Raw genomic sequence first — 27,872 nt, forward strand, 5'->3', positions numbered from 1 at the left:
AAAACCCAAAATTTTGAGGTAGGAATGTTTGAAGGACTGTTGTACTCTTCATTGATCTTCGGTGTATTTTTCTCCAAGCAGTGGGCTGAGATGTTATTAAATATTATATTGGATGTTTGCTTGGAAAAGGTTTATCTATTTGATTCTATTACACTGTAGTTTTATATATATATAAATACATACATACATACACATACACACATACACATACACACATACACATACACATATAATATATATATATATATATATATATATATATATATATATATATATATATATATATATATATATATATATATATATATATATATATATATATATATATATATATATATATATATATATATAGCAGTGGACTTATATACCGCTTCATAGGCCTTTCAGGCCTCTCTAAGCGGTTTACAGAGAGTCAGCATATTGCCCCCAACAATCTGGGTCCTCATTTTACCCACCTCGGAAGGATGGAAGGCTGAGTCAACCCTGAGCCGGTGAGATTTGAACCGCTGACCTGCTGATCTAGCAGTAGCCTGCAGTGCTGCATTTTAACCACTGCGCCACCTTGGCTCTATATATATATATATATATATATATTGGATGTTTGCTTGGAAAAGGTTTATCTATTTGATTCTACTACATTGTAGTTTATATATATATAAAGTAAAAAATATTGGGTTTCTGTCTGGATGGTCTCTTGTGACGAGCCGAAGGACAGAGAATGGAAGTGTGATCTTCCTCCCATATTTGGGCATACCAGGGGTTGTGACCTTAATATCTATCTATCTATCTATCTATCTATCTATCTATCTATCTATCTATCTATCTATCTATCTATCTATCTATCTATCATCTATCTATCTATCTATCTATCTATCTATCTATCATCTATCTATCTATCTATCTATCTATCATCTATCTATCTATCATCTATCTATCTATCTATCTATCATCTATCTATCTATCTATCTATCTATCTATCTATCTATCTATCTATCTATCTATCTATCTATCTATCTATCTATCTATCATCTATATCCTTATTTTTTATGAACAGTTGTCAGTTGCTGTCAGTTGAACAGAACACACAAACAAACAAAAAACTATTTTCATCCATTATGATGCTTTAACTCTTCAGCATCCATACCTGTCCTTACAAAACTGAAGACTTTTTTGCCTATTCATTTTTAATGATGTATCCATTTTCATAAAAAAATTGTAAATGGCAATTAACAGGAAAAAGGGAATTTTATTCATTTTCTCCTGCATTCTAAACTAGAAAACTCAAGATGCAGCTTTAGGATCTTCCACACATATTCCACCCCTTTCTTATGTCTACGTGGAATTACAATGCACATACAAAAAAGGGCAGATCTTGTGTTGCAAATGCTTTTGTTATTTGACCTTCTTGTCTCCTCCACGCCTCTGGAGGGCTCTGCTTCCTTAAATGCAATGTATTACTTATTCTGAAATTTTTCAGGTTAGGTAGTTAAATATATCTCTATGATGCATAATATAATCATAACAACTGTCCAAAAAAGCAATATTGGCTCATTCTGTTTTGAACTCTCAAACCTGTATTGTATAATCCTGCCCCACATTTTAATATAAAATGTGGCAGGACTGAGAAGAAATAAGTTAGTCTGAAAATTCCATCCAATCTACTCTCTGCAATGTTTTTTTAAACATTTTTAATAATTTCTTTTATTCTGTTGCTACCCTTTACAATAGACAAGAGATAAGAAGAAATAAACTTAGATCTAAGATATGCAGACACCCAGAATCAGAGTGAAATTAATTCAGTCTATTTCATTATGGAGAAATGAAGATCTGCTCCAAATTTTTGCTGATGATCAGAGTTCAACTGAATCAGGTGTATTTAACTAAATGTTTTTTAAGATATTGGTTCAATGTTATTAATGATTCAATACTATTTCTGGTTTTTTCCATACTTTTGAAGATAAACAACATAAGCGACAGGATTTGATACTGTAATTTCTTCTTCAAACTATTGCAAAATTAAGAATATTTTCATCTAGGAGTGGCTCTGTCAATATTATGGAAGGAAACATGTTTCCAGAAATTGAGGTGAAAGTCATTCTCATCCAACTCTCATCCAATTATATCAGTCAAATTGACAAGAAAAGCTATTCTTAAAATGAAAAGAATATGCTATATCTTTCTACCATGTAATTGTTAAACATGAGTTAATTTTTAAAAATTTAATTAGTAAAAACGGTTTGAAGAAAAAGATAGCAACTCCAATTCAGCATATACAGATAGGTTTGAATTTCTAAAAACTCAAAGGCAGATTTTATAAACTTTCAAAGCTTGGTGTTCTTTTCTTTTAGTTAAGTTAATTCTGTTCAACTTTTATAGACATTTGAGAATTTTGTAAAATTATTCTTTACAAATGAAGAAAAAGAAATTTTCACCTAATTTTTAAAAGCCTCATGAAATTAGAGTTCATATTTCAACAAAGAAACAGAGGGAGACTGGATAATGATTTCTTGAAAATGAGGTAACATGTGCCAACTCACTGAAGAATGGGTTATTTTTCCCCTTGAGATTTAGTCACTTAAAGACATGTACATAACAGATGGAACAATCAGAACCAAGCTGTCAAAGTTAAAGAACAAGATCAAATTAAACTTGAATGAAATTGTGCTTTCATCACAACTGTCTTGTTTCTTTGCCATCTTGAGACAACAGGGAATATTCTAGCATTAAAGATTTATAAATTTATTTTTAACAAAAGAATTAATTGTTAATTTTACTAATTAAACCTTTGTGAAAGTGATTTTTCTTGATCTGGTTGAGAAATAGATATTTACTAATTTTATATTCAATATTATTTAATAACATTATTAAACAATATTTACTTATTAATGTTAACAGAAATAATGTTAAATTAATATTAAATAGAACAAAAGTAATTGTTCTTCAAATATTTTTACTTTTTAAGACAAATTGGATGACCTAAATAGCCCCTTTAGCTTTGATTTGATAAGAACAGTTTGCAGATAATTATTTTCCATTATATCCATTAAATTTCATTAGACTGGAAGTGTCTAGAAGCTAATATAAATGCAGATGTAAAGATCAGGGAAGACATCTTAAATGAAAAGTTGAATCGTAAAACAGGCACACATACATCTCCGTCTGATTGTCCTGAAAGTTATTTTAGTTGTTGATTTTTCTTTTAACTTTTTGAACAATTATAAAGAATTGTACAAGTATTTCCAGTAACAAATACAATTCAAGGAAACCAGACACCAGGAAAATTCAAGTCCATTTTTTTTTCAGCGAAAAAGAAGTTGTATTTAAATAGAACACATTGGGCAAGGATGAGTTTTTATCACATAAGATAGAACTTGTAATGCCCCATCATTGGGGAGTACAAGTACAAGGTCTGGGGTTGTTCCTTTGATATGTAAGGAATTTTTTTCTGACTTTGTTTGCGGTATCTGGTTTTATTTTGTTTTGTTATTATCGCTGGTTTGGTTTCTAGAATGGACAAGGAGAGGGATTGGGAGAATTCCTTTTCAGGGGAGGGAAATTACTAGATGTTAGAGGGACCTTCATTTTAATTGGCTATATTTCCTTTCTTGATATTATGTAGCATCAGCACAAAGCAAGTTGTACTACACCTCACTACCTTAAGGTAGTGTCAGACTTTTTAAACAGAAGATTCATTTGAAGCTGTCCATATGAAGCTATATGGCTCAAAATAATACTATGCCTGCCATGCTATTATTGTGTTGTGGTGGAAAATTTACCCAATAAATTCCAACAATTGAAGAGGAACCCTCAAAAACAAGAGCTACAAAGTTACACAGCTCTGTTGATGTTGAATTAAAGACAGTATGAACGTGATAATGTCTGCCAGAAATTTGTAAGCTGTATTATTTGTATCATGATTCATGTATTGTTATTCCCCCCCACCCCAATTGAATGAGACGTATTTTTGGAATGTCAAGCAACTTTATATATCAACTTTTCCATAATCCTTATTTAAATCAGGCTAACTAATTTTGGGGTGTGAGAGGGAGTTCTTAAAAAAAAAAGCTGAGGAAGGGATTCCATCATCAAATTTTTCTTGTTCTCTTTCTTTTTTTGTACAGAAAGACTGAACTTGCTGCTTTCCCCGTATTGTACCAGGAATGAATCTGGCAACATAATACACAAAAGATTATATCTGATCAAGTATTATGTTATCAGAATGCCAAAACAGAACACAAGAACAGGAAAAGAGTAGGCTTTCCTTGAAAAGTCATGAGACCTATACAAGAATTTAATCTGAAATTAACATCAAAAGCTCCTGAACAATACGTCTCATGTGCAAACATGCCAGAAATGCATACAATTTGTTTTTATTCTTACTCCATCCCTGGAGAATATAGTCAACAAAACTTTGTTTCAGGTGCAGCGGGATGATGAGAAATGCATGAATCATTCTTTGGTGTCCAGGGTAGACAAGGGTATCAGAAAAATCTTGGAATGGCTGCTCTCATTTCCATATATTGCTCAAATCAAAGGGATATTTTTAAACTCATCATGTTAGCTTAGAGTTGCCCCACTGAATCCTGTAAACTCAGGAGATCTGTGTAAGCACTGAACCATCCCCAGAGGTGTTTAATACTTAAGTTACTATTCCTCTGTCACAATGTCAGGTTCTACTTTATTCAGCAAGAAAATTCATAGATAGAACTGTCACTATGTATCTTTCGTTCTACTGGTAGATGCTAACAATTTATACTTCTGCAGTTTGCATTTCTCTTAAGCAACAAAATGCAAAGCCTTCTAAAGCATGTTATTTTTTATTGGTGTACCTATTTCCCAGCAATGCTGCTCAAGGTTAATTTCTTTGTTCAATTCTCACTTTTGCCAATTTAATAAAATTCCTTGATGGCTAATCTCAACAAATCTTTACTATTACTTCTTATATAGTTTTTTACGGAGCCAGAATTTATTTCATTCCCCCCACCCCGCACAGTTGTTTAAGCAATGCTTATGTGATCTAAGACTCTAACAAAGCAGTAATTATCTCCTAGTTTGATTTGGATCTCAATTCAAATATATTCTTTTGATAGGTTTCCTTACATATTTATCTCATTTATAGGATGTCATTTAAGAAAAAAAAAGGAAAAACCAAATTTTGCTTTGACCCATAATTTATCAGAAATTATTCAACTGCTGTTAAAGAATTACACAGATTCTTTTTTCAAGTGGCTGTAATTTCTTTTTAAAAACTTCAATCCTATAAATAATTTTTGAATATTAAAACTAATAGCACTTGAATAACAGGCACTTTTAATGAGGTCAGGAAAGGCAGCAGGAGAAGCACATTCCCCTTCTCAAATCAATGTTGAATTTTTGAGGTCAGTTACTAGGAGTGCTATCTCTTGATATATTGACGAAGATATACATCTTATCCAGAAGCCTCAGAATGCCCTTGTGACACCCTTGCTTTGTGAGTTGCATTGGTTATGCTTCCAGGTATAATTTAAGATGTTGGTTATCATTATAAACCTCTACATGATATAGGGACCACTCATTTGAGAGAGCACCTATCTTCTGAGGTTTTTGCCTGGGCAGCAGCAGATGACAGAGAAAACATGCTCTGGGTCCCCTTGGTAACACAATGTCATCTTTTGGGAGCCATGTTACGATGCATGCCCTCTGGAACGAGGTTAGTCTCAAACTATGAATGGTTCCCACCCTGATGGTATTCAGGAAGGCCTTAAACTTGGCCTAAACATGGCTGTTCACCTAAGCATTGTGGTAGGATGGATGGATCTTCCCTTTTTAGAGATGATTGAGGATTGATTTTTTTGTTTTTGTTTTGGGTTGATATTTTCTCCAGACTGACATTCTTTCATTTATCTTTTTGTATTTTCTTAATTTATGTTATTATATTTAAAGGTTGTTTTATACTGTATTGCTCTGGAATCATATGATGCCAAATTCAAATCAAATAAAATTATGCAATTAGATAAAGACAGTAGTATTACCCTCTTTTACCAGACAGGTCCACAGAATAATTTCTGCTGGAGAGAACACACCTGCTCAATTCCGGGACAATATCTTAACACTATGTCTTTTAATTATCACACTTTTTTTCTCCTAATTGTGACCATACAGTAATAAAGGAACACTGAAGGTTAAATGTGTGCACACTTGCATAATATTTACTAGCTGATCCTCAAAGGGGGGGCACAAAAAACAGGGAAATAATTACACTGATCTTATGACTGCTTCTTTGCACTGCTCCCAGTAAAAAGAAAATTCAAAGTGTGATTTCGTATTTAAAACCTGGCATTGAAAATACAAAGATGAATACATTTTAACTCATGTGCACATATGTGTGTGTGTGTGTGTGTGCATGATTAAAAACATGTTATTGTTGGAGGTTACAGTGTTGTTACACACCAATTCCCTATGATTCTTATTTAATATACATTCAAGAACTCTTGATGGTTATCTTTTGCTCACAATTTTATTATCACTATTTTTAATTTAAACTACCTATATCTTAAACATACCATATTTTCTTGCCTCTAAATACACTTCAACACTCTGTGTGTGTGCGCATATATGTCTGTGTGCGTGTGACACTGTATGCCTTTGCTAAAGCGTGATAAAGCAATGTTCTTTTCCATAGAAAGATACATATGAACATCGGTTAGAGGAAACATGTTGAATATTTATACTCCTTTAGGGTCAGTTAAAACTCCAACTATGCAAGACTTTTTTTATTAGACCTCTTTTTAATACAAGAGCCTGCAGCATTTTTTAAAAAAATGCTACCAGCAGTAAGACCTGCTGTTTTTGTAATCCAGCTCATAAAAGAATAAGAAATATTACTATTAACCATTGCATACACATCCATTATATGTGGATATAAATTACAACCATATATTATCACAATTGCTTATACTGTTAGTAGAGTTATTTAGTCAACATATAAAAATGAGATACTGGAAAAAATTAAAAAAACAGTTTTCCAAAAGTTATATTAAAGAATAAAATATAGATTGTAAACAATCATCACCAACAAGAATAGGAAATTGGCTGTACTACCAACTTTCCTCATAGAAAGTGCATTAGTTTGAACATTCTAAATTACAGTGTACTTTGTGTACAATGAAAATTAAAGGAGTTCTAAACTTTCTTGTATTAGATCAAATTGTTTATTTATGTGGCCCTATATTTTATACTCTGACTGGAATTACAGAAGGCATTCAACATGTCAGACAAAAAAGGATCATTCCAATCAGCAGACCTTTGATCTTTTACACTGTAAATTGAATACATAATGAAAAGGAACCATGGTTTAATCGCACAAAGCATCTTTTGCATGCAGAAGATCTCATATTCGTTAACTGGCTTACCCAGTTAAACAAGTAAAGAAGAATTCTGCTTTCTTCCATTCAGTTGCTACAGGGCTTGCATGCAGTAGATTAGGACTGCTGGATCATTCAATGATAAGCTATGGAAGAATTTTATATGCCTATTCAAACTAAGCAATCTTAGAATGGAGAAATATGCTTCATGATTTAAAACACATAGAGAGACACACAATTTATAATATAATATGACGCATTTAATCATGAAAGCAAATATAATAGAGAAGATTGCATATTAAGGTGTATTTTTTCTAAATAAGTATATTCTACAATATGATTTCAAATCTAATTTCTGTTGAACACAGTGAAATATAACTCATATTAAAATGTAAGATCATAATAATGACACTCCTGGAAAGAAAGGGCATCAGAAGGAAGCCCAAATAACCAAATAAGGAAGCTTAATTCTCTTTGGGCAGCGAGACATTCTAGCAACCTTTCAAGATTCTGTTATTATACCCTGCAGAAATAAAGAGCCACAATTCATGCTACCTTGAATGGGTGGCAAAGTTCTAATAATGAAAGCCAAGGAGCATAGTAAAAAAAAATGGGAATGCAACTAAATATCAAGAAGACCAAATGCCAACAGCAATCAGTGTTGGAATTCACAATGAAGATACTGAAGAGATGGATTGCTTCTGCCTTTCAGGATTGCAAACTAGGACATGGTATAGCAGCAATGAAGGCTTTGGGAAAGATACTCAGATCTTATGACATGTCTATTCCCACAAATTTTATGATACTCTATGAAAGTGAAAGCAGGAAAAGAAAGAGTATTGGGGCTTTTGCCTTTGGCATTAAAGAAGGGCCTTGAGAATATCATGTAGAGCCAAAAAAAAAAAACCCTTCCCAAACAAACTAATAAAATAAATAAATCCAGATTTGTTTTTGATTATGGGGATATGTTTGGTTTTCCAGAAGAGTAAGTTAAATGTCTCTGGACACATGAGAAGACCTTGCTCTTTTGAGAAGTCTATAATACTGGGAAAAGTGAAGGAATGGAAACAGGATGACCAGCACACGTGGCTAATCAAACACTACAATTTTCATTCATGCCTTGAACAGAATACTTAAAAAAACTGTAATAAGCTTATTTAGTCCTCTTTAAGACAATTGTATTTATGCAAAATTAGCTGCATAATGTTGCCTTGTGCCTTATTCTAAATAATGTTTAGTAATTTGTACAGCTATATGGATCTGCAGTTGACAGTACAATTTCAATGTTCTTAGTGGTTATTGAAATTTAGAATGGCATGGTTTTATTCAAAATAATGTAATCTTAATGTATCATTGCTAAAACAGGAAGCTTTCTTTTAACATATACCCAGAATTTATCATACACTATGTTACAATTGAGACCACAAAAACAGAAACAGCCACTAAATAAATCCTTTTCAACAACCTATCTATAATGTTGATAGAGTGATGGTGCAGTAAATAACACACACTGCAAACATATAGTGCAAGTGCTACAAGTACTAAAATCTAATATATTACTGATAAGAACTGATGTAACTGAGCTGACATAACCCAATCCATCATTAGTATCTTTTGAATGAACCAGAATTGCCAATAGTGTGTAGCTTTCACTTGCTAAGAGATCTGATTCATGGTTCCACAGAATATAGGGAAGCTGTCCTATATGCCAGAATAATATATTCCTTTCCCTAACAAGCTGATTCAATGCTTTCTTTTAATGGAGTATTATTTTAATAGAGGTTATATCCCACAACCCACTGTAGCATTTAAAAATGCTTCTTCCCCAATTTCATGCATGTGGTACAATACCTTGCTGAACATAGGTAATATTCTGGGAACAAAGGATATAGTGAATCTTTAATCTTGAATTTGGGAGACTGTCTCACAAAATTAATGTTCTGCTGTAGCAAGAGCAGAGAAATTGACTCCATGTCACATTATCACAATAGCAGAGAGAAGGGAAACGTTTTCAAGAAATGACTTCCATAGATGAAGTAAGCCTTACAGCCATTATCTTATAATGAAACATTAACTGAATGCTAGCAGGCCAAAGAAGAGAGATTCCTAAAATGAGAGTTGCACTTTCACTATATTCAGTTTGTTTATGTATAATTGGGTGATTCTGGGCTTAAATCTAATTTCTTAGCTTTGTATTTTAAGGCTAAGATGAATGAGCCCAATTAACTGAATCTCAGAGGGAAAGAAAAAGTCCACTATAATGAAAGAAAATAATACAAGAGGCTTTCAAAGCAGGAAATATTATAGTGGGTTTTGTCCTGAAATAATATTATAATCTAGTAGGAGCAATTGCTGATTACATATTTTGGAGTAGGCACTGGGGATAAAGAAGCACATCCTATTTCTAGAAAAAAAGGAATTCTGCAGTGTGGAGTAAAATGGTTCATTGAAATACTGTGCCCTGTAGTCACTAAAAAAGTTACAGCATGACAGCTGCTGTACATGGGAAGGAAACAAATGCTGTGTGACCAGAGATGACTGGCATGACATGTGCATCTTATGCAATCATGTTCACAACTATCTTAAAAATATTCTGTGGAAAAGTTTTTTTAAAATTAAAAGGATACCAAAACCATCAAACTAGCCCATAAAACATTATACTAGCACAGAAATAATATTACTTACTGAAGAAACAATCTACAAAATGGTTATATCCCAAAATAGTAAAACATTGTGAGGTACTTTCAGCAACCCAATGATTTATTATAATCCTCCAGAGATAACCCCTAGAAAATGTCTTTTTCTTTCTTAGGTGATGTTTTTGAACTGGCTTTCCTTGCTTCAGAGCTCTCTTCCCGTGGAGGCAATGAGGGTAGCATAATTAAGAGCCAATTACATTTATCTTGACATAATGCCTTTGACAAGCTGGTTTAGTAGGGAGTTAACTAGGCTGCTATTCAGATCCTTTATTTTTCTGAATGGCTGGACAGAAGAATTAAGCAAATGAATTAAGTGCCAAAGTCTAAGCTACTCTTCACATTTGCATCTAGCTTTTGCTCTATATACCCTAAGGAATATTTTTCTGTTTTTAGCTCTACTTGAGCTCTACATTCTGCTAGAACATTCTAAATTTGTGTTCCAATAAAATATGAATGCCAGGCATAAACTTTTTTGGGAGCTTGGGACAAATATGCTCACTCCCCCCCAACATCTTGGCTAAATTAATAATTAACCCATTGCTTCAATTGTTTCCAATAGGGATTTTAACTTCTTAATTTTTTTAAAAAATACACCCTTTTGTTTACATAGATTACTTCCCACATTGCAGTTAATATAGACCAAAGGTGTCAAACTCAAGGCTCGGAGGCCAGATTGCGGGGTGCTTAGATCTGGCCCTTGGGACTGCCCTGAAAACAGCAAAGGATTAGGCTGCAGTGCCTCTGCCAGCAAAAACGGAGCTTGGGAGGGCCACAGGCAGCCCTCCTGAGCTCCGTGTTTGCTGGCAGAGGGTTGCAGGAAGCTGTTGCAGCTAAAAATGGAGCTCAGAAGCCAGTTTTCACTGGCAGGGCGCTCGGGCTGCCATAGACACCCCTGACATGAATGACATCAAGCTGGCAATGCCCACCCTGGCCACGCCCATCCTCATCCCCCAAAGTCAAACACAACTCTGATGCGGCCCTCAAATTGAGTTTGACTATTACCCTATCACAGTCAAGCAACCTGTGTTTTCCAACCCATCTGCTTTATAGAAATAAGCTGAACAAAAAGTTCTTTGCTAGATGTGTATGCCTATTTATGTTTTTGGGGAAAAAAACCTCCTTCTTAATTCTTGTATCAATAACAACATTAACATTATAAAACCTAAGTAAAATAAATGTATATATTTGCAGCTGTAGTAGTAAATGCATTTATCATATGTATATAACTGGGCAAAATATAGGCATATCATAAAAATAGAAATTAAAACACTTTATGATGGATTCAGAGTCCAGACATCACAGAGGGTTCATTCCAAAATGTCTCCCCTCCCTTTGGAGGGCTTATTCTTTTTATACAGTTTTTGCAAGCAAAGCAATGAGCATATAGCAACAGAATTATAATTGGCTTATTCTCCTTGTCAATCTCTAAGAACATCCCAGCCAGGGCAGAATCTCACATAACTCAATAGTTCCTTGTAGTGCCTGTTGTTGTTAATTAGGTGAGCTCATAGGTTAAGAGGTAACCAGCCACTGAGATCATGGCAGTGTGCTGCGCATGTCTTTATGTAACCTTTCCTCTATTCCTACAACTGTACTATAAAAAAATAGTAAAACGACAGAGCCTATAGACTAAAAGGCCCATACTATATAAACAAATCAACATAAATCAGTAAAAATGTACCACTGTTCCACCAATGAACAAAACCATTTGCAACCTATCAGCAGCATGTAATTAAGGGCTATCCCCATTCTAGCCAAAGGCCTGGGACAAAAGCCAGGTCTTCAAGGCCCTCTGAAATGGCAGCAGCGTGAGAGCTTATACTTTTATCTTTGTATAGTTTTTATTTTTGTGTGATTGTAAGCTGACCAGAGTTACTCGGTGATAAGATGTGTGGCCAATAAATAATTTATTTTATAAATAAATACATCAATCAATCAATCAATCAATCAATCTCAGGGGGAACCTCATTCTAGAGGACAGATGCTGCTCCAGAGAATGTTTCTGGAGTTTCAATAGATAATATTATATAATTATTCAATCGGATCTAAAGCAATAGCAGCGTGGACATTCCTGCTGTTATATTAGTTAGCATATACTTAAAACAAACATCATAACAATTTTTGCACAAGATGTAGCTTCAAGACCAAACTTAAAGATAGTCCTTCATAAGGAGTCTCTCACAGGTAGTATTGCCGTTATTTAAATTTGAAATTATATGAACCCCTCTAGTTTGTTCCCAACCATAATAGCCCACCTGAAGCTAGTAATACTGTAGGGACTATTCATAGAAGTCATTGAGAAGGTATAATCCCATTTAGTGTATGTAATTCCATCTATCAGCTTTGCTTCTCAAGATTCAGTTGCTGTTTATGGGCCCTTATCCACTATATCGCTTTACAGTATTCAGACACTGATCCAAGATATATGTATTTTGATTAAATGATATGGAAAAGTACACTTAACTTTAAAGATCCTGAAGACCTTCCACAATGATTGTATACAGATGTAAGTAATAGTGGGGCTAAAGCAGTGGCTTGTAGCATTCCACAATTCATTGCCAGGGTGTACAAACATGGCCACCAAATCACACTCTCAAGTGATTACACCCACAGGTAAAAACAAATTCATAATCTGCTCCTAACTTTGTTGAATTATTTTATATACATACAGTAATAAAGGTTCACTTTATAAGAGTTGGCAACACAAATATGTATGTATGAAGTCGCAAAATGATAAATATAATTTTGTAAAACAGAGAGAATGAATTATTTAAAAAAATATACAGTAGCATGTTGCCTGACAGTTGCATTCTTTGAAATTTACCTGTCATGTGTCCTCATGAAATCCCAAAGTTTTGAAATACCATTCTGAAAAAAAGGTATAATAAGTAATATGTTATATTAACGTTCAATCTGTTCCCATGCAAATCAGTCAACTTTCAAGTACATGTTTAGTTATAAATGCCAGCTATTTTGGAAGCCTCTCTAAATTTCCTAGTTCTGATGGAAAAGTTGCATATATGCTAACTAGCTGATGTGAAAAAGCCAGGCTTTATGGGTGCTTCTATATATTTTTCTTGGCAATAAGGTGGAAGTGGTTTTCCTATTTTCTTCTTGGAATATTTTTTTTTCAACAGTTCAATCTGGAATGCAGTTCTGAGATTTCCTGACGGCTTCCCATCATTATACTATATCTAACCTTTCTCTAGTTTAGCCATGAGCAACTATGCACTGCTACTGAGTTAAGTCTAAATATGGTAGCAATTGCTGTTATATTAGATGCCTGTTTAAAGTCTTTCTTAAAAAGTCGGCACAGGACGTATGCTTTGACATACAACTGACTCTGGCCTTCTAATAATCAAAGAATTCATATTGGCCAAGATAATTTAGTTCTTTCCATGCCAGTGGACAGATAGGATCTTTGGTAGTTCATCTTAACATTGTTATTAGGCTTGAAACAAGAAAACAATTATACAGGTGGACCTCAAGACAGTAACATATTGATAAGGAAGAGCTTAAATATCAAAACCAACTCTTTCCAACCACTTGTGCTAATGTTGAGTTCAAATCTGTTCCTCCTCATCCAGCCCCCTACAGTTTCCAGACACCAAGAAAAAATATCAACTTGATTTGGACAGAGATTTATAACTAACAGCAGCATACGGTATTGAGAATGCTTCACCCCTTACTGACCCATTGGTTTCATGCAGATGTGAAACAGGAGTGGGGAGAGCACTGAGTGCTGAGAAACTCTACACTGGCCCCTATTAACAGCAAGTGGAACTGACCCTGGGAGAAGGAAGAAAACCATTGAATTACTTTGGCTCCCCCACATAATTTTTTGAACTGATCCAGAAAAATATCACAATCAATCATACTGAAAGCCACCAACAGATCAAAAAGAACAAGGATGGATGCATAGCGCCCACCCTATTCATGCCATAAATTATCCACAAAAATGATCAATTGCTATCTTAATCTCATACCTAAACATGAAACTTGACTGAAAGGGGTACAGATAATCTCCAAATTGGAAAGAGACCGAAAACTGCCCATATTTCAGGGATTCTTTATAGTTAGTAAACAGTTGTGGGTTACTTCCTTTTAAAAAACAATTAATCGGTATAATGTTGTCCAGTTTAATAGCTTTCTCTATTTTACTTTATGTTGTTGTGGATTGAAATGAAAAATAATCTTTTTCTTTGCTACTAGTGTAATGCAATTCAGATCAGCTTTGTGCAGTTAAGTTTCTATTGTGCCAAATACCGACTTCACGCTGACAGTCCAGTATGAAGGCTGCTAATAATTAATAGCAAGCAAACAGTTACCAATGGTTATATGGCTCTGTGTACTTTACAGCACATTAAATCTAACGTACTTATGGTGATTTTATCAGGTAATACACAAAATGACAATGATTTATCTTCTATTCAACACACTCATATGTTTATAAAATAATGAAGACCTAACAAATGGGGAATCAACTTGGTCTTTCAAGGTTTCTCTTCATTGCCCCAGAGCAGTAACTATTAAAATGTTTACCATGCAGACATTCGCAATAGTAAAAGGGGGGCTCCGCTACCACCTCTATTGCTATTCTTGTCAAAAGACTGAGGAATGTTTTTCTACTGTCTCATGTATATAGATAAAGTTAGTAGTAAAAGCAAACACTATTAACTCTGCAGTGCTAGCTCTACACAAAAATGTTTCCCTATTAGAAATTGCTTGAATGCTGACATTTGTCAAGTAAAAGAAAGAAATTCACAGAGAAAATGTATGTATGTTTTAAATATTCAGTCACTAAACAGATGTAGGCATTCCTGACAAGGACATGGAAGTTTGTGTTCTCAATACAGGTAATCCTTGACTTACAAACATTCATTTAGTGACCATTTGAAGTTACAATGACATTGAAAAAAGTGACTTATAACGTTTTTGCTTGACCCTTGCAGCATTCCCATGGTTACGTGATCAAAACTTGGATGCTTGGCAACTGGTATGTATTTACAGTAATAGTATTCCGGGGTCATGTGAATACTCTTTGCAAACCTCTGACAAGCAAAGTCAAGGGGGAGGCCAAATTCACTTAACATCTGGGTTACTGACTCAACAAATACAGTGATTCACTTAACAACTATGGCAAAAAGGTCATAAAAGAGCGGGGGAAACTCACTTAATAGTAGCACTCTTGCCCAGCAACAAAATTTTTGTGTTTTATAAGTTGAGGACTATCTGTAGTCACTCCCATACTTTGGAATTCCCAGTTGAAATTTTACCTCTTTCCTCTAGTCTTTAGGATTATTTTGAAGAAACATCTGCGCTGCCTTGCATTGGGGGGGGGGTGTTGTCCTATCATTTAAAAGTGGAGCTGCCCATGTATGACATTTATATTGATGAAAAATATATATTTTTAAATATCTCTACAGATATTAGGGTTTTCTGGATATATTTTTACGCATTTATATTGCTAGCTATCTATACTCTGTGGAAATAGACAGCATCCAAGAAAAATAAATAACCAAGGTTATTGCATATTAACCACTTGCAAACTAACCAAAACAACAAAATAAATATCTTTTCAATCCTAAACTGTCTCCTTGGCTCTATATGAATAAATATAAGATTACCTCAGAGGGGTTCCACCACAAAAGCGCGTAGGACAAAATCGCGCTCGACAAAAGCGCGCTGTGACGTCATCACAGCGCGACGAAAAAGTTCGAAAAAATGTAAAAATAAAGCTAAAACCTTCCCCTAACCCCCCCAAACCTAACCCTAAACCTAACTCTTAACCTAACCCTAAACCTAACCCTAAACCTAACCGTTAAAGTAACGAAAAACCTAACGCTAACCCTTAACCTAACCCTAACGCTAACGCTAACGCTCTAAAGCTAACCCTAACCCTTAACCTAACCCTAAACCTAAACCTAAACCTAACCCTTACCTTTATGTGAATCGGCTTGCTTTAATTTAATTTTTATTAATTTTTATTTGAATTTTTCGATCTTTTTCGTCGCGCTGTGATGACGTCAAAGGCGCGATTTTGTCGATCGCGCTTTTGTCGTCCGCGCTTTTGACGGGTCACGCCTCAGAGGTGGGTTCCTACAGGTTCGGATCGTTTCGGACGAGTAGGTAGTAACTTGGCCAGCCATGCCCCCGAACCAGTTCAATCGGCGGCACCATAGGCGCCACCATCTTGTTTTTTGCTTCTGCACATGCGCAGAAGCAATTTTTTACTATTGTGCATGTGTGCATGGTGCGCATCAAGCGTGTGTGTGCACATCAAGCTTGCATGCACAAAGCGTGTCCCTGAGAAAACCGGCAGTAACAGAAGCTGGAACCCAACTCTGGGTTACTTGCATTTAAAAGCTGAACATATCTAGACTGGTGGTGTTGGATCTTATGGAGGTATTCTGCAAGTGAATAAGAAGCCCTTGCTCCCATTGTAGGAAGAAAGGACTAGCTGTTGATTGGATTCTTAAAAACAAGATGCTTATATGAGACAAACTACCCCCTTTATGCCATTCAGGCTTTATACTTGAAACTAAAATTGCTGAGTTTGTGCAAGGTACTAAATCTTGAATATGGATTAATAAAACAATTAATAGCATATCATAACATAGCATACCATGGCCAAGCAAATACATCTTATTATAGATTTCAGCTTGTTATTAAATTGGTTCCTACCACACCAGAAACTGCTCAATCTCTTTTAGCCATAGTGTGTGAATCTAGTATCAAGCCTCTCTGTAACTTATTCTGCTTCAGAAATATTGCCTTATTTTCCAGGCAGCTGCTCTATAATGCAGGTACAGTATGTTATATATGATATGATATATAAGAAAGCAAGGATGTAAAATACACATACCATCTACTGTATCTGGATATCATTTTCCTTAGTTATGAGTATTAAGCAAGAAAATGATCCTTAACATCCCCTGAACGTACTCCAAGCCTGCCAACTCACCCCTAGGAACAGCTTTATGGCAAGAAGAAACATTTTGAGGGTATACAGAAAAAAGAAAAGAAAAAAAAAGGATGGCAATGGGACAACAGGTATAAACATAAACCTGGGAAGAAAAGAGAAAGAAAGAACAATATTTAATGGAGATGAGACAATCAGAGGAGAATTGAATAAAGAAAGAGGGGGAAAACCTTAGGAAAGTTTTCATAAAAGGATTAAATACCACAGATAAATGTTTTTAAGCAAGACGTAATTTTTAAGCTAATCTTAAAAGATAAGTATGTTTTTCATCAGGGAGGTCATGCTAACTTCTTTTTTTATGGATCCTATTTTTACCAGCAATATAAAAGAATTCCCTATTCCTAATATAGAGCAATTATTTGGGGCGGGATGGAGAAATAACTTTCCTACTAGTTATGGACATTTGCATCTCAGGCAATATAGTTAGGAAGGAACTGATATGCTGAAGAGCTGCCTTTAGTTAGCCAAATAGACTAAGGATATGACTCCATGCAAGGCAGTTTCAAATGTTATCATGAAAATGATAGAGATCCTCCCTCTCTATACTGTCCTGCATAATAATTGAATTGTTGAGCACAAACAACAAAAACACATTGAGGAATAGATTATGTGCCTAAGGGTAGAATGAAATACTTAATACTTTCTTAAATCTTGCACTATCCTGGTTTTATTAGCTAAACCATTATTTTGTTTAACTGTTTTCTATTTTAGCTAATGAAAACTAATTTTAGATCCAATGTAATTTGCAAAGCAGAACTAACTTGAATGTTCTAATTTGATTGAGGCTTTTTCTTTTTTTGCCAGCTGCACTATTGATGCCAGTTTCTGTCATGTACCATCAATAGCTAACACAACGAGTGACTATGGCAATGCCCCTGAATGCTTTGTACTTCTAGGTCAATGTGAACTTGATGGAGTTCATTTGTGCACATTTCCCCCTGCATGCTTTCCCCTCTGCATTGTTTAATTACATAAGGTTGGGAGGAATTTTCAGATCTTTCAGCTGTTTTCTTGTAAATAAAATAATGAGAAAGAGAAAAAACCTCCAAAGTTTCACCTTCACTGCTACCACTTAAAACATCGTTATTTAAAGAGTAATATAAAGCCAAATCTCCATATGGTATTGTGATATCAGAATTATCAATATAAATTATGCATCACAAGACAGGAAGAACATTTGGGCTTATATAAATTTATTTGTAAAAACAGCTCTTTTCTATCCAACATACAAAAAGCATAATCTTCCAATGCTTCCTGATGTGGAAGACAAAATCGTTGTCAATTCAAAAGTTATTTCTCATACCCTTAATAGTCAAGGTATTACAGTGAGTATAGTACTGGAGATGGATCCAAATTTATATTTGTATTGCAGATAACATACCTGCCACAAGAAACAATCAAATTGTTGATTTTCTCAGCCATCTACTGCAAACTTCTCATGCAAATAACAAAATTAATCCACATGTAAAATAGGATAGTGCGCATACAAACTCTTTTAATTTCTTGGAGGAAGGTTGGTAGATCCCAGTGGCAAAGCAGATACTTTTCATGCAGAAGGTTCCAGATTCAATTACAGCAATTTTCAGATAACATTATATGGAGCAGGGACCCCCAACCTTTTGAACACCAGGGCCTGAGTCCATAGAGATAGATTTTTCCAAGGACAAGAGGGGGCGTGGTTTCATGTGCTGGCTGCATCACACAGATGGGGCTTCACTTGTTTGAGTGGTTTTGTTGCTGGCATGTCTGGACTGGTGCTGGTCCATGGAGGTTGGAGACCCCTGATCTGGAGGATCTTGATTATTTAGCATAGACAGTACACACTGAACTGAATGGATTAAGAATAGGGTATATAATGGCAATAGTTATAAAGAGGTTTTGGGGATTACTGTGTTATATGAGCCCAATGGCTTTTGTTTATTCAGCAAACTGTAATTAAAGCAAACTTAATTTAGTGCACCATATAAACCCAGTCAGCATGACATCTTTCCATGTTTCCAAATATAACAAACAAATAATTACACTAAGTAAAATTTTTCAAGTGAGTTTCACTCCTTGACCCCATTCCCATGATAGGTTTACTCTCTTTTTGAAACAGAGCCAGTTTGATGGACTAGAAATCAGGAAGCATGAGTTCTAATTCTCCTTTAGGTATGAGAGTTAGCTAGTGACTTTGGGCCACTCATTCTCTCTCACCCCAACCCACATTACAGAATTGTTCTCGTGAGGAGTATAGAAGATAGGAACATGAGTTGTAAAAATAAAGGTGGAATATTAATCTAAAGATTAGTAAACAATATAGCAAGGTTAAACACCTACAGTGGCCACATAACAAAAAATAAATGAGCAAGGTATGCATATTTGCATAACAGATTGAATATATATTGATGTTTGTATCTATATGACACATGCAATGAATAATCTGAATAAGAAAAATTGAAAATAATTATTACACTAGTAATAAATCTCATCATAGTGACTAAATTATTTATGATCCCACTGTTCAGGCTGAGACACAAATTCAAAGTGTCTCTGTGGTTTTGATCTCTGAATTACACACTAACTGCACTCTAATCTTTAGTTTTTTTTAAAGAGTTTCTATTAATGATTTAGTATCATTTTTACTACTCTAATGTGGTTTACTTAAATTTCTGATTCAGGGCCCAAGTCAGAAATAGAAATAAAACTTTATTTTTATAATGGTAAAAATTGTGAAACCAAACCAAAACACTATCATTGAACCCTTTTCTAGAAAGTTCCAGAAAAATAATCTCAGTGTCTCAGCAGTTACCTAGTTTCCATATTCAAAGCCTGCTATAAATAAGTCTAACAATGGACTCAGACTTCAATCTGCATCCAAATTTAAACTGACCAATCTAAACAAAATATAATAAACCATAAATTTGGGAATAACAATTTCTTCCCATGCAATCATCTGAAAGGTGTACACTTCCAAGTCATTTATAATTTTAACTGACAATATCCATTCACTCTTTATATTAATTTTAGTAAGTTTTATATTTTGACAAGGAACGATAAAGAAAACACATCCGCAAGGTTATGGTTATATAGCTTATTCTGCGAAGGTATTTTTTTCCACCATTAGGAGGTAAAACAAACATTTCTGAACCTGTTTTCTTTGCTCATTCATCTGTTAATGTGATACCACAAATACCATAGCTAAGGCCACTGTGTTCATTCAGCTATGAAACTTACTAAATGGCTTTAGACCAGTCAGTATCTCTTAGTCTAACTCTCTCTTATAGTATTCAGCATGCAAAAAGAATAGCTCCATCAAGAATGCACTGAGCAAGGAGGGACATAAAAAGGAAGTACTGTATTTTAGTAAACATATTACTGTAAACAAGCATTGTGGTGGAAAGCAAGGCCCCTGAGACTCCAGTTTCTGCATCTGCTGCAACATCCAGCTGGTTATTCTCAGTGTTGTCCTTATACTGTTTGTAGATCCTCTCAGCAGCGGGAACCCCGTAGCTTCAAAAGTGGGTCTTTTGTATATCATGTAGTGTCCGCAGGAGAGTGCTCCAAATGCACCCAATCCTTAGCACACAGATCCCATGCGCCATCCCAAAACCCAAAAATGAAACCGACAAATACCATAAACAGACAGCTCTACAGACAAGAAGAAAAAAAGACAAAAACTCTCTCTCTCACGCACACGCACACGCACACACACCATTGTAACATTACAAGCTTCTCCAACCCCAAATGTAGTTCAGGGTGCTATGCAATCAGTTCTGAGGCAACTGAAAATTGACTTCCTAAGGCATATTTTATCTCCAGCACATACTGTTATTTGAAAGAAAGAGGATCAGTAGACATGTTGCTGACATAAGAAAACATAAGTGAATTCTTTTGAATTGCTATTATTTCTGTATAAAAATTAACTAAAAGGTGATTTTTATATTTGTTAGGGAATATGATCTAAAGCTACATATTTGTGTGGCAAAAGTAAACTTTCGCTTTCAGTAACGGCTGTGCCCCCCTTGGGTATCAGTAATTGCAACTAAACGTTTCCAATAACTGTTGACCAGTTCTGCACATCAGCTTGGAGGAATTTGAGCACATTCTTCCTTATAGAACAGCTTCAACTCAGGGCTCACATCAACTGCTCACTTTGGGTTCTTCCACACCATTTATATAGGCTTAAGGTCAGAGCTTGGTCATTCCAAAACATTAACATTCATATGCTTTAACCATTTAGTCATACAATTGTTTCTTTTGTCCTTCACCAAATATAACTCTTTTCATTCAAGCTAAAACGTTGTACCTTGGTCTCCTCCATCTACTGAACATTCTTCTGATAGCCTTCGGACTTGTCCATGCAGCCTTTGCAAATGTAGAGGGGCATCAATGTTCTTTTTGGACAGTAGCAGCTTTCTCCTTTCAACCTTGCCATGTACACCACTGTTGTTCAGTGTTTCCTGAATGGTGGCCACATGAATGCTGACATTTGGCAATTCAAGAGAGGCCTTAGGTTCCTTAGATTTATCTTGGGATTCTCTGTGAACATTACACACCTTATTCTTGATATGATCTTAATTGGTCAATCATTCTCATGAAGGGTAACAATGGTGCCAGACAACGGTGAATTGTTCCATTATCTACATATATTGCATGATAATGGACCAGTGAAATCCAATCTCTTTGGAAATAGTTTTGTAACATTTTCCAGCCTGATGAGTATAAACAGCTGTTTTCAGAGGTCCTCAGAATTTTTTTTCTTGTTTCACATACCTATGTTGTGAAGATCAGAGTTTGATAGTGAATACTGTTATTTAAATAGGGCAAGAACTTCCACACTCACACTTGATTATCATATACATACATACATACATACATACATACATACATACATACATACGAAAAAATATTGAAAATTCAAAGCTTCAGAAACATTTAAGTACCACTATACAAATAGGAGATTAACATTACTACAATATTTCCCTTGCTAACTAGATTATGAGGTAATTATTAAGTAAATTATGATTATAAATGGGATGCAACAATTGACATAAGTGCAAAGCGATTCCAGAAAAAGAAAGTGAAATTTTAATGTTTGGATTTAAATACGAAAATACTAAAGGTAGAATTTATATTACTTAGCATGATGAGCAACTTCTAAATAATGTTTAATATTACTTCTACTTAGTTTGACACGAGTCGAGTGTCTGATGTAGGCCAGATTAAGATAAATTAATGTACATTCATACAACAATGACAGATATTGCAACTACTGAATAAACATTATAGAAATATAATCATGAAAAAATATTGCAATGCTTTCTGCCAAAGCATTCTGTATTGTTTACATGGAGATAATGGCTAAGATAATGGCCATTTAGAAAAACCAAATAAGGTTTAAGTGCACTAATGAAGGCACATAATAGAATATAAGCCACATTGCTAAAGAGGCAAAAAGCCAAACAGGACCAGTTGACTGAGAGATTTTTGCCATCTTTGTTTTCTCCAAGAAATTAGCAGGTAAACAAGCAAATGTTTATAGCGAGCTAGGTTGTGATGCCTAATTAACTCCGACTCTTTTAGGTTGCTAAGTAAGCTTAGTCCTGATTACTACATGGTTGGCACTATTTGGCAAGTTCAGGACTTCAGGCTAGCTTGGGGAAAAAAACATTATGCAAGAAGACAGTGGCAATCCATGCCTATATTGTGAGAAGAAAATGGATATGTTTGTAAAAGTCACCAGATGTTGAACTTTATATGAAAGCAACTTAGTATTACTTTTAAGTCACTTTTGAAAGACCCTAGAACAGACATGTCCAAAGTCCGGCCCGGGGGCCAATTGTGGCCCGTTTTCAAATTTCGAGCGGCCTGCAGCTTTTTCTCCCTGCCGGAGTTCTTTGCTTAGTCTTTCATAAAATAGTTCATTTGCATTTAATGTTAATGGTTCAAAGAATGTCAGGCTGAATGGCTGGCCCCACACATTTTCACTTCACCAAATCTGGCCCTTCTTGCAAAAAGTTTGGACACCCCTGCCCTAGAAGAATGACACTTTTATTAGAGTTTTTTATCCCTTATCCCTTTATTATTTTTTTATAAATAATTCAAGGTGGTGAACATACCTAATACTCCTTCCTTCCATTATTTTCCTAGTCCTCCGTTGTCACTCTAAAACACTTGAAAAGTGTTGAAAAACAAATAGTGCCCAAGGGAAGAGAAATCAGATATATGACATTGGACAGCAGTAAGTACATAAAGTGTTTCATAACATGAGAAGAGAATATTATTCAGGCTAACAACATCTTTTACCTCTTTTTTTTTTAAAGAGGGCATATGGAAAAAAATATTGGAGAAGAACTGAAAGAATTATTTTAACTTTGGTAGTTTTATCTAATGTGCTTTCCATCTTTAAAATTAGAATCACAAAAGCTTTTTAACAAGCCATCCTCCCACTGATAAAAAGCAAAGGCAGTTTGCATCTCAGCCTCCAAAGTTCCACAGAAGCCATTTTCCGCTCACTTACTTCAAAAGCCATTAAAAAAACTTGTTGAAGGACAGCTGTAGGGGGTTAATGGAAAGCAAGGCTTAGAAACAATCATTAGATTTTTTTTCTAAAGAGTTTCTCACAGATCCTTCCAACAAAAATGACAAAGATCTTCACAATTCTTACCAATCTACCAAAATCAATGGAAAACAGAATAAATACTAGCACCTTCAGATTTTTAAAAATATGCTTTTTGAAAAAACATAGAACATACAAAAAAGAAAATATCTATATCATATGCATCTCTGTTTCCTCCATTATTTCAGTTTAATTTTAAAAATATATCCAGCAGAATGTGTCTAGTTTTTTGACAAAGCAACAAATTACATAAAAGAGAAGAAAAATACATTCTTTAAAATTTCTATAAAATATCTTTGACCAGTGAGGACTTTATCACATTTATAATGATCTTGGACAAAGAAGTGAAACTGCACATTTTATTTTAATTAATAAAAAAGGGACTGAAATTCATACTTGGTCATAACTTGTTTTGAAATTTTGAACTGTTTAATATTAAGGATTTTGGTCCAGCAAAGCCATCAGTTCCGATTTCAATTTTTATGATTGGGTATCTAAAATAACAATTAATGATCTGTATTATTTGAGGCTTGTTACATTTTTGTAAAATAAGACTCTGTAAGGTAGATAAGTTGAAACTTTCAGATTTTAAGCTTTCTTTCTTCCAACTTTGAGTACTTCTACTTACTTCTTGAAGTAAGTTTTATTTTCCTGGGCTCCAAGAACACCACAGATGGGAACTGCAGCCAAGAAATTAAGACACTTGCTCCTGGGGAGGAAAGCTATGGCAAACCTAGACAGCATACTAAAAAGCAGAGACATCACCCTGCCAACAAAAGTGCACATGGTCAAGACTATGGTTTTCCTAGTTGCAATGTATGGCTATGAAAGTTAGACCATAAGGAAGGCTGAGCGCTGAAGAATTGAGGCCTTTGAACTATGGTGCTGGAGAAGACTCCTGCAAGTCCCTTGAATTGCAAGGCAATCAAACCTGTCAGTTCGACTGCTCTTTAGAAGGCCAGATCCTGAAGATGAAACTTAAATACTTTGGTCACCTAATGAGAAGGAAGGACTCACTGGAGAAGAGCCTAATACTGGGAAAGATTGAGGGCAAAATAAGAATGGGATGATAGAGAATGAGGTAGCTGGATGGAGTCACTGAAGCAGTCGATGTGAGATTAAATGGACTCCGGGGGATGGTAGAGGACAGGAAGGCCTGGGGGAACATTGTCAATGGGGTCGCGATGGGTCGGACACAACTTAATGACTAATAACAACTTACTTCTGTGGAAAAAGTAAGTACATTGGCTCTAATATTTCTAATAATAGAATTGCCCATTATCAGAAACAACCTCAAATAGGGATTTCTTCTACCAGTCTCAACATTGACTGGGAGGAATCTTTTACCACTCCTCCCTGCAGAAGTTTTTCAGCTTTGTGATGTTTGAGGTTTTTTTTTTTTTGCATATATAGCCTATTTCAAATTACTTCATAGCATTTTGATGTGATTTAGACCTAAGCTTTGACTTTGCTATTTCAGAACTCTTTATCTTTTTTCAGCTAAACCTTGGTGGATTTACTGGAATGTTTAGAGTCACTGTCAAGTTGCAAGGTCCATTTTTGGTTGGGGTTCAGTCTTCAAGAGATGCTCTCACATTATCCTCTAGCATCCTCTGGTACAATGAAGAATTTATAATGGATTCTATGTGATGAGCTTCCAAAGCCTTGATGCAGCAAAGCAGCTCCAAACCATAGCATTTCCACCACCATGCTTTATAGTTGGTTCTTCTGGTTCAATGCAGTCTTTGGTTTACACCAAACCTATATTTGGATACTGTGCCAAATAACCGAGGGGCCGCAGTGGTTAAATGCAGCACTGCAGGCTACTTCAGCTACTTCAGCTGACTGCAGTTCTGCAGTTCGGCTGTTCAAATCTCACCGGCTCAGGGTTGACTCAGCCTTCCATCCTTCCGAGGTGGGTAAAATGAGGACCCGGATTGTTGTTGGGGGCAATATGCTGACTCTGTAAACCGCTTAGAGAGGGCTGAAAGCCCTATGAAGCGGTGTATAAGTCTAAGTGCTATTGCTATTGCTAACTATCCTTTTGCCTTGCCTGTACAGAACTAAAATGGTATGTGGGAATGACCTTGAGAGGCAAGGGAAAGGGATTCCAGACTCATAGTCATCTATAACCTTTTTAATGAAGGCCTCTGAGAGCTCTTTTGACTAGGCATGGTGATAGCACACACTAGAATAAACCAAACTAAATGTCTGAGATTTAAATAAAATAGGTTCTTCCCTTCTAAAATGTTTTAATCATTTTTATCTGATCTGGTACACCTGATTTTAATTGTAGATATTTGAAGTATTGCTAAATGTAGAGGTGTAAAATTTTCAAAATATGAAAGTGACATTTGTGGTTATTTAAATGTTATTTATTTGTAAAATTTATTAGGTATACATCTTACCACATGGTAACTCTGAGAGGCTTACAATATTAAAATTGCACAATGTACGTGTAACTTGTATATGATATTTGTTATATTATATCCCGTTTATCTATCAATATTGTTGAAAGAAGCTCAGATATTGTATGTTGGAATATGATGAAGAAATTAAATAATTCAATGGGGTGTATTTACTTTTTTACACAACTGTATATATAGTAAACAAATGCTGGTACTTGGATTCTGGGAGAGATAAACTACTTTAAAATGTTTAATTACAGAGATAATTACAAGGGAGAATTGCAAATATAATTTTGTGTTGCAGATGTCATAGGATAAGCACATTCCTAAAACTGCCTTTTAAAACAAATAAACAGAGCAAAACACAAAATGATAGAAACATTATTTAGTAATATTATTCAACAACTTCCTCTAAAGCTGAGCTTTGCAAATCTTCCTGAATGCAGGCCAAGAGCGTGCTGTGGCAGACTTTCCTGGTAGACTATTCCATAACCATAGGGCAATGACAGAGAACTGAGAGTGTCATTACCTCCCACAATGATGGCAAATAAAGCAATGGATAACCTAATTGGAGAGCAAAAACCCCTTATGGGATGGAATGGAATGTAAATGTAATGTTAAATGTAATGTCCTTATAAATTCTGCAGAGTACTTAAAACAGCAACCTAAATTGAAAAGTTATTTAGGTGCTATGCTTGTTCATTTTATCAAACGCAATTCAGCATATAGAAATTCAGTCTTTCCTTCTTGCACTATTCTGCCTGGCTTCAGCGTCATAAACTTTTTAACCTCAGAGACCATCTAAGGATCTGATCTATGAATAATCATATATTTTTTAAAATACCTAGATGATACTTAATGAAGGATTTAAAAATATTTGAGTGAGAAGTGAACTCTAATAAATAAACCAGGTGTTCACACTCTTTTTAAAAAAAAGTAATTTAAATAACTGAGGTGAGTACTATGGAAATCTATAATTAATTTTTTAAAGCATTTATAGGTACTGATATTAGGTTTGTGAACTCCCAAGAGCTCACAAACCTAATGTGTATTTTTAAGATAAAATCAGGGGAATTTTAATTGCCAAACCCATTAGGCCCCAGAATCCTCTCTGAATGTATCACTACATTTCAGTGACCACAATTTCTGAAATTGCCTTATGCTTTATGTTATCCTGAAGTCCGATATTATGAATGGCAGTACCATACATTTAAAATACCCATGTCAGAAAATGCCCATTTCAGAAAATGGGCAAAGAAACAGTGCCAATTTCACTAACATTCAAGAGACTGGTATTTATTTAATTTATTGCATGACCATACTTTCAAAAATGTTTATAATATGAAATATATTAATAAAATAGCAACAAAGCATTTTAACTCAGAATTGTTTTAAGAATAAAAAATCCTCCTAGCATATTTTTAAAATTGCTTCCAATATGATTATGATAAAATTTGTTTGTTTGAATTTAAGTTAAAGCTGCAGAATCCAAAGGATTTATTTGTTTGTTTGTATCCCGCCTTTATAATTTTATTATAACTCAAGATAGTGGACATATGCAATGCATCTTATTCCTTCTTTTTTCCCATAACAACCATCTTGTGAGGTGGGTTAAGTTGAGAAAGAGTAACTGTCCCAAAGTCAGCAAGCTGGCTTTCATGGTTAAGGCGGTACTTGAACTCATGGTTTGCTGTTTTCTAGCCTGGTGCCTCAACCACTAAATCAAATTGGCTGTCTCTTACTACTACCCATAAGAATTTTGCCTGCAAAACATAGCTATGTTTTGAAATTCTGTATCTTAATGAATTAAATAGGTTGCATAATACATGCAGTAGCTAA

General features: G+C 34.9%; 1 protein-coding gene across 3 annotated transcripts in view; it reads right to left on the minus strand.

Moving 5' to 3' along the window:
- The window catches only part of NUDT14 (nudix hydrolase 14), a 50,747-nt gene that overhangs the window by 17,459 nt on the left and 5,416 nt on the right, over nucleotides 1-27,872 (minus strand). For 2 of the 3 annotated variants that reach the window (XM_014069397.2, XM_014069398.2), the window contains exon 2: nucleotides 12,867-12,910. In XM_014069397.2, the coding sequence (XP_013924872.1) occupies nucleotides 12,867-12,910 (44 nt within the window). Of the gene's footprint in view, nucleotides 1-12,866; nucleotides 12,911-23,125; nucleotides 23,163-27,872 lie in introns of those variants that run through there. The other variant, XM_014069399.2, reaches the window with a different exon arrangement.

Source organism: Thamnophis sirtalis, unplaced genomic scaffold (assembly GCF_051295495.1).
Source record: "Thamnophis sirtalis isolate CommonGarterSnake01/CBP01778 unplaced genomic scaffold, rThaSir2_p1.2 scaffold_1, whole genome shotgun sequence".
In the NCBI taxonomy this organism is placed as follows: Eukaryota; Metazoa; Chordata; class Lepidosauria; order Squamata; family Natricidae; genus Thamnophis; species Thamnophis sirtalis.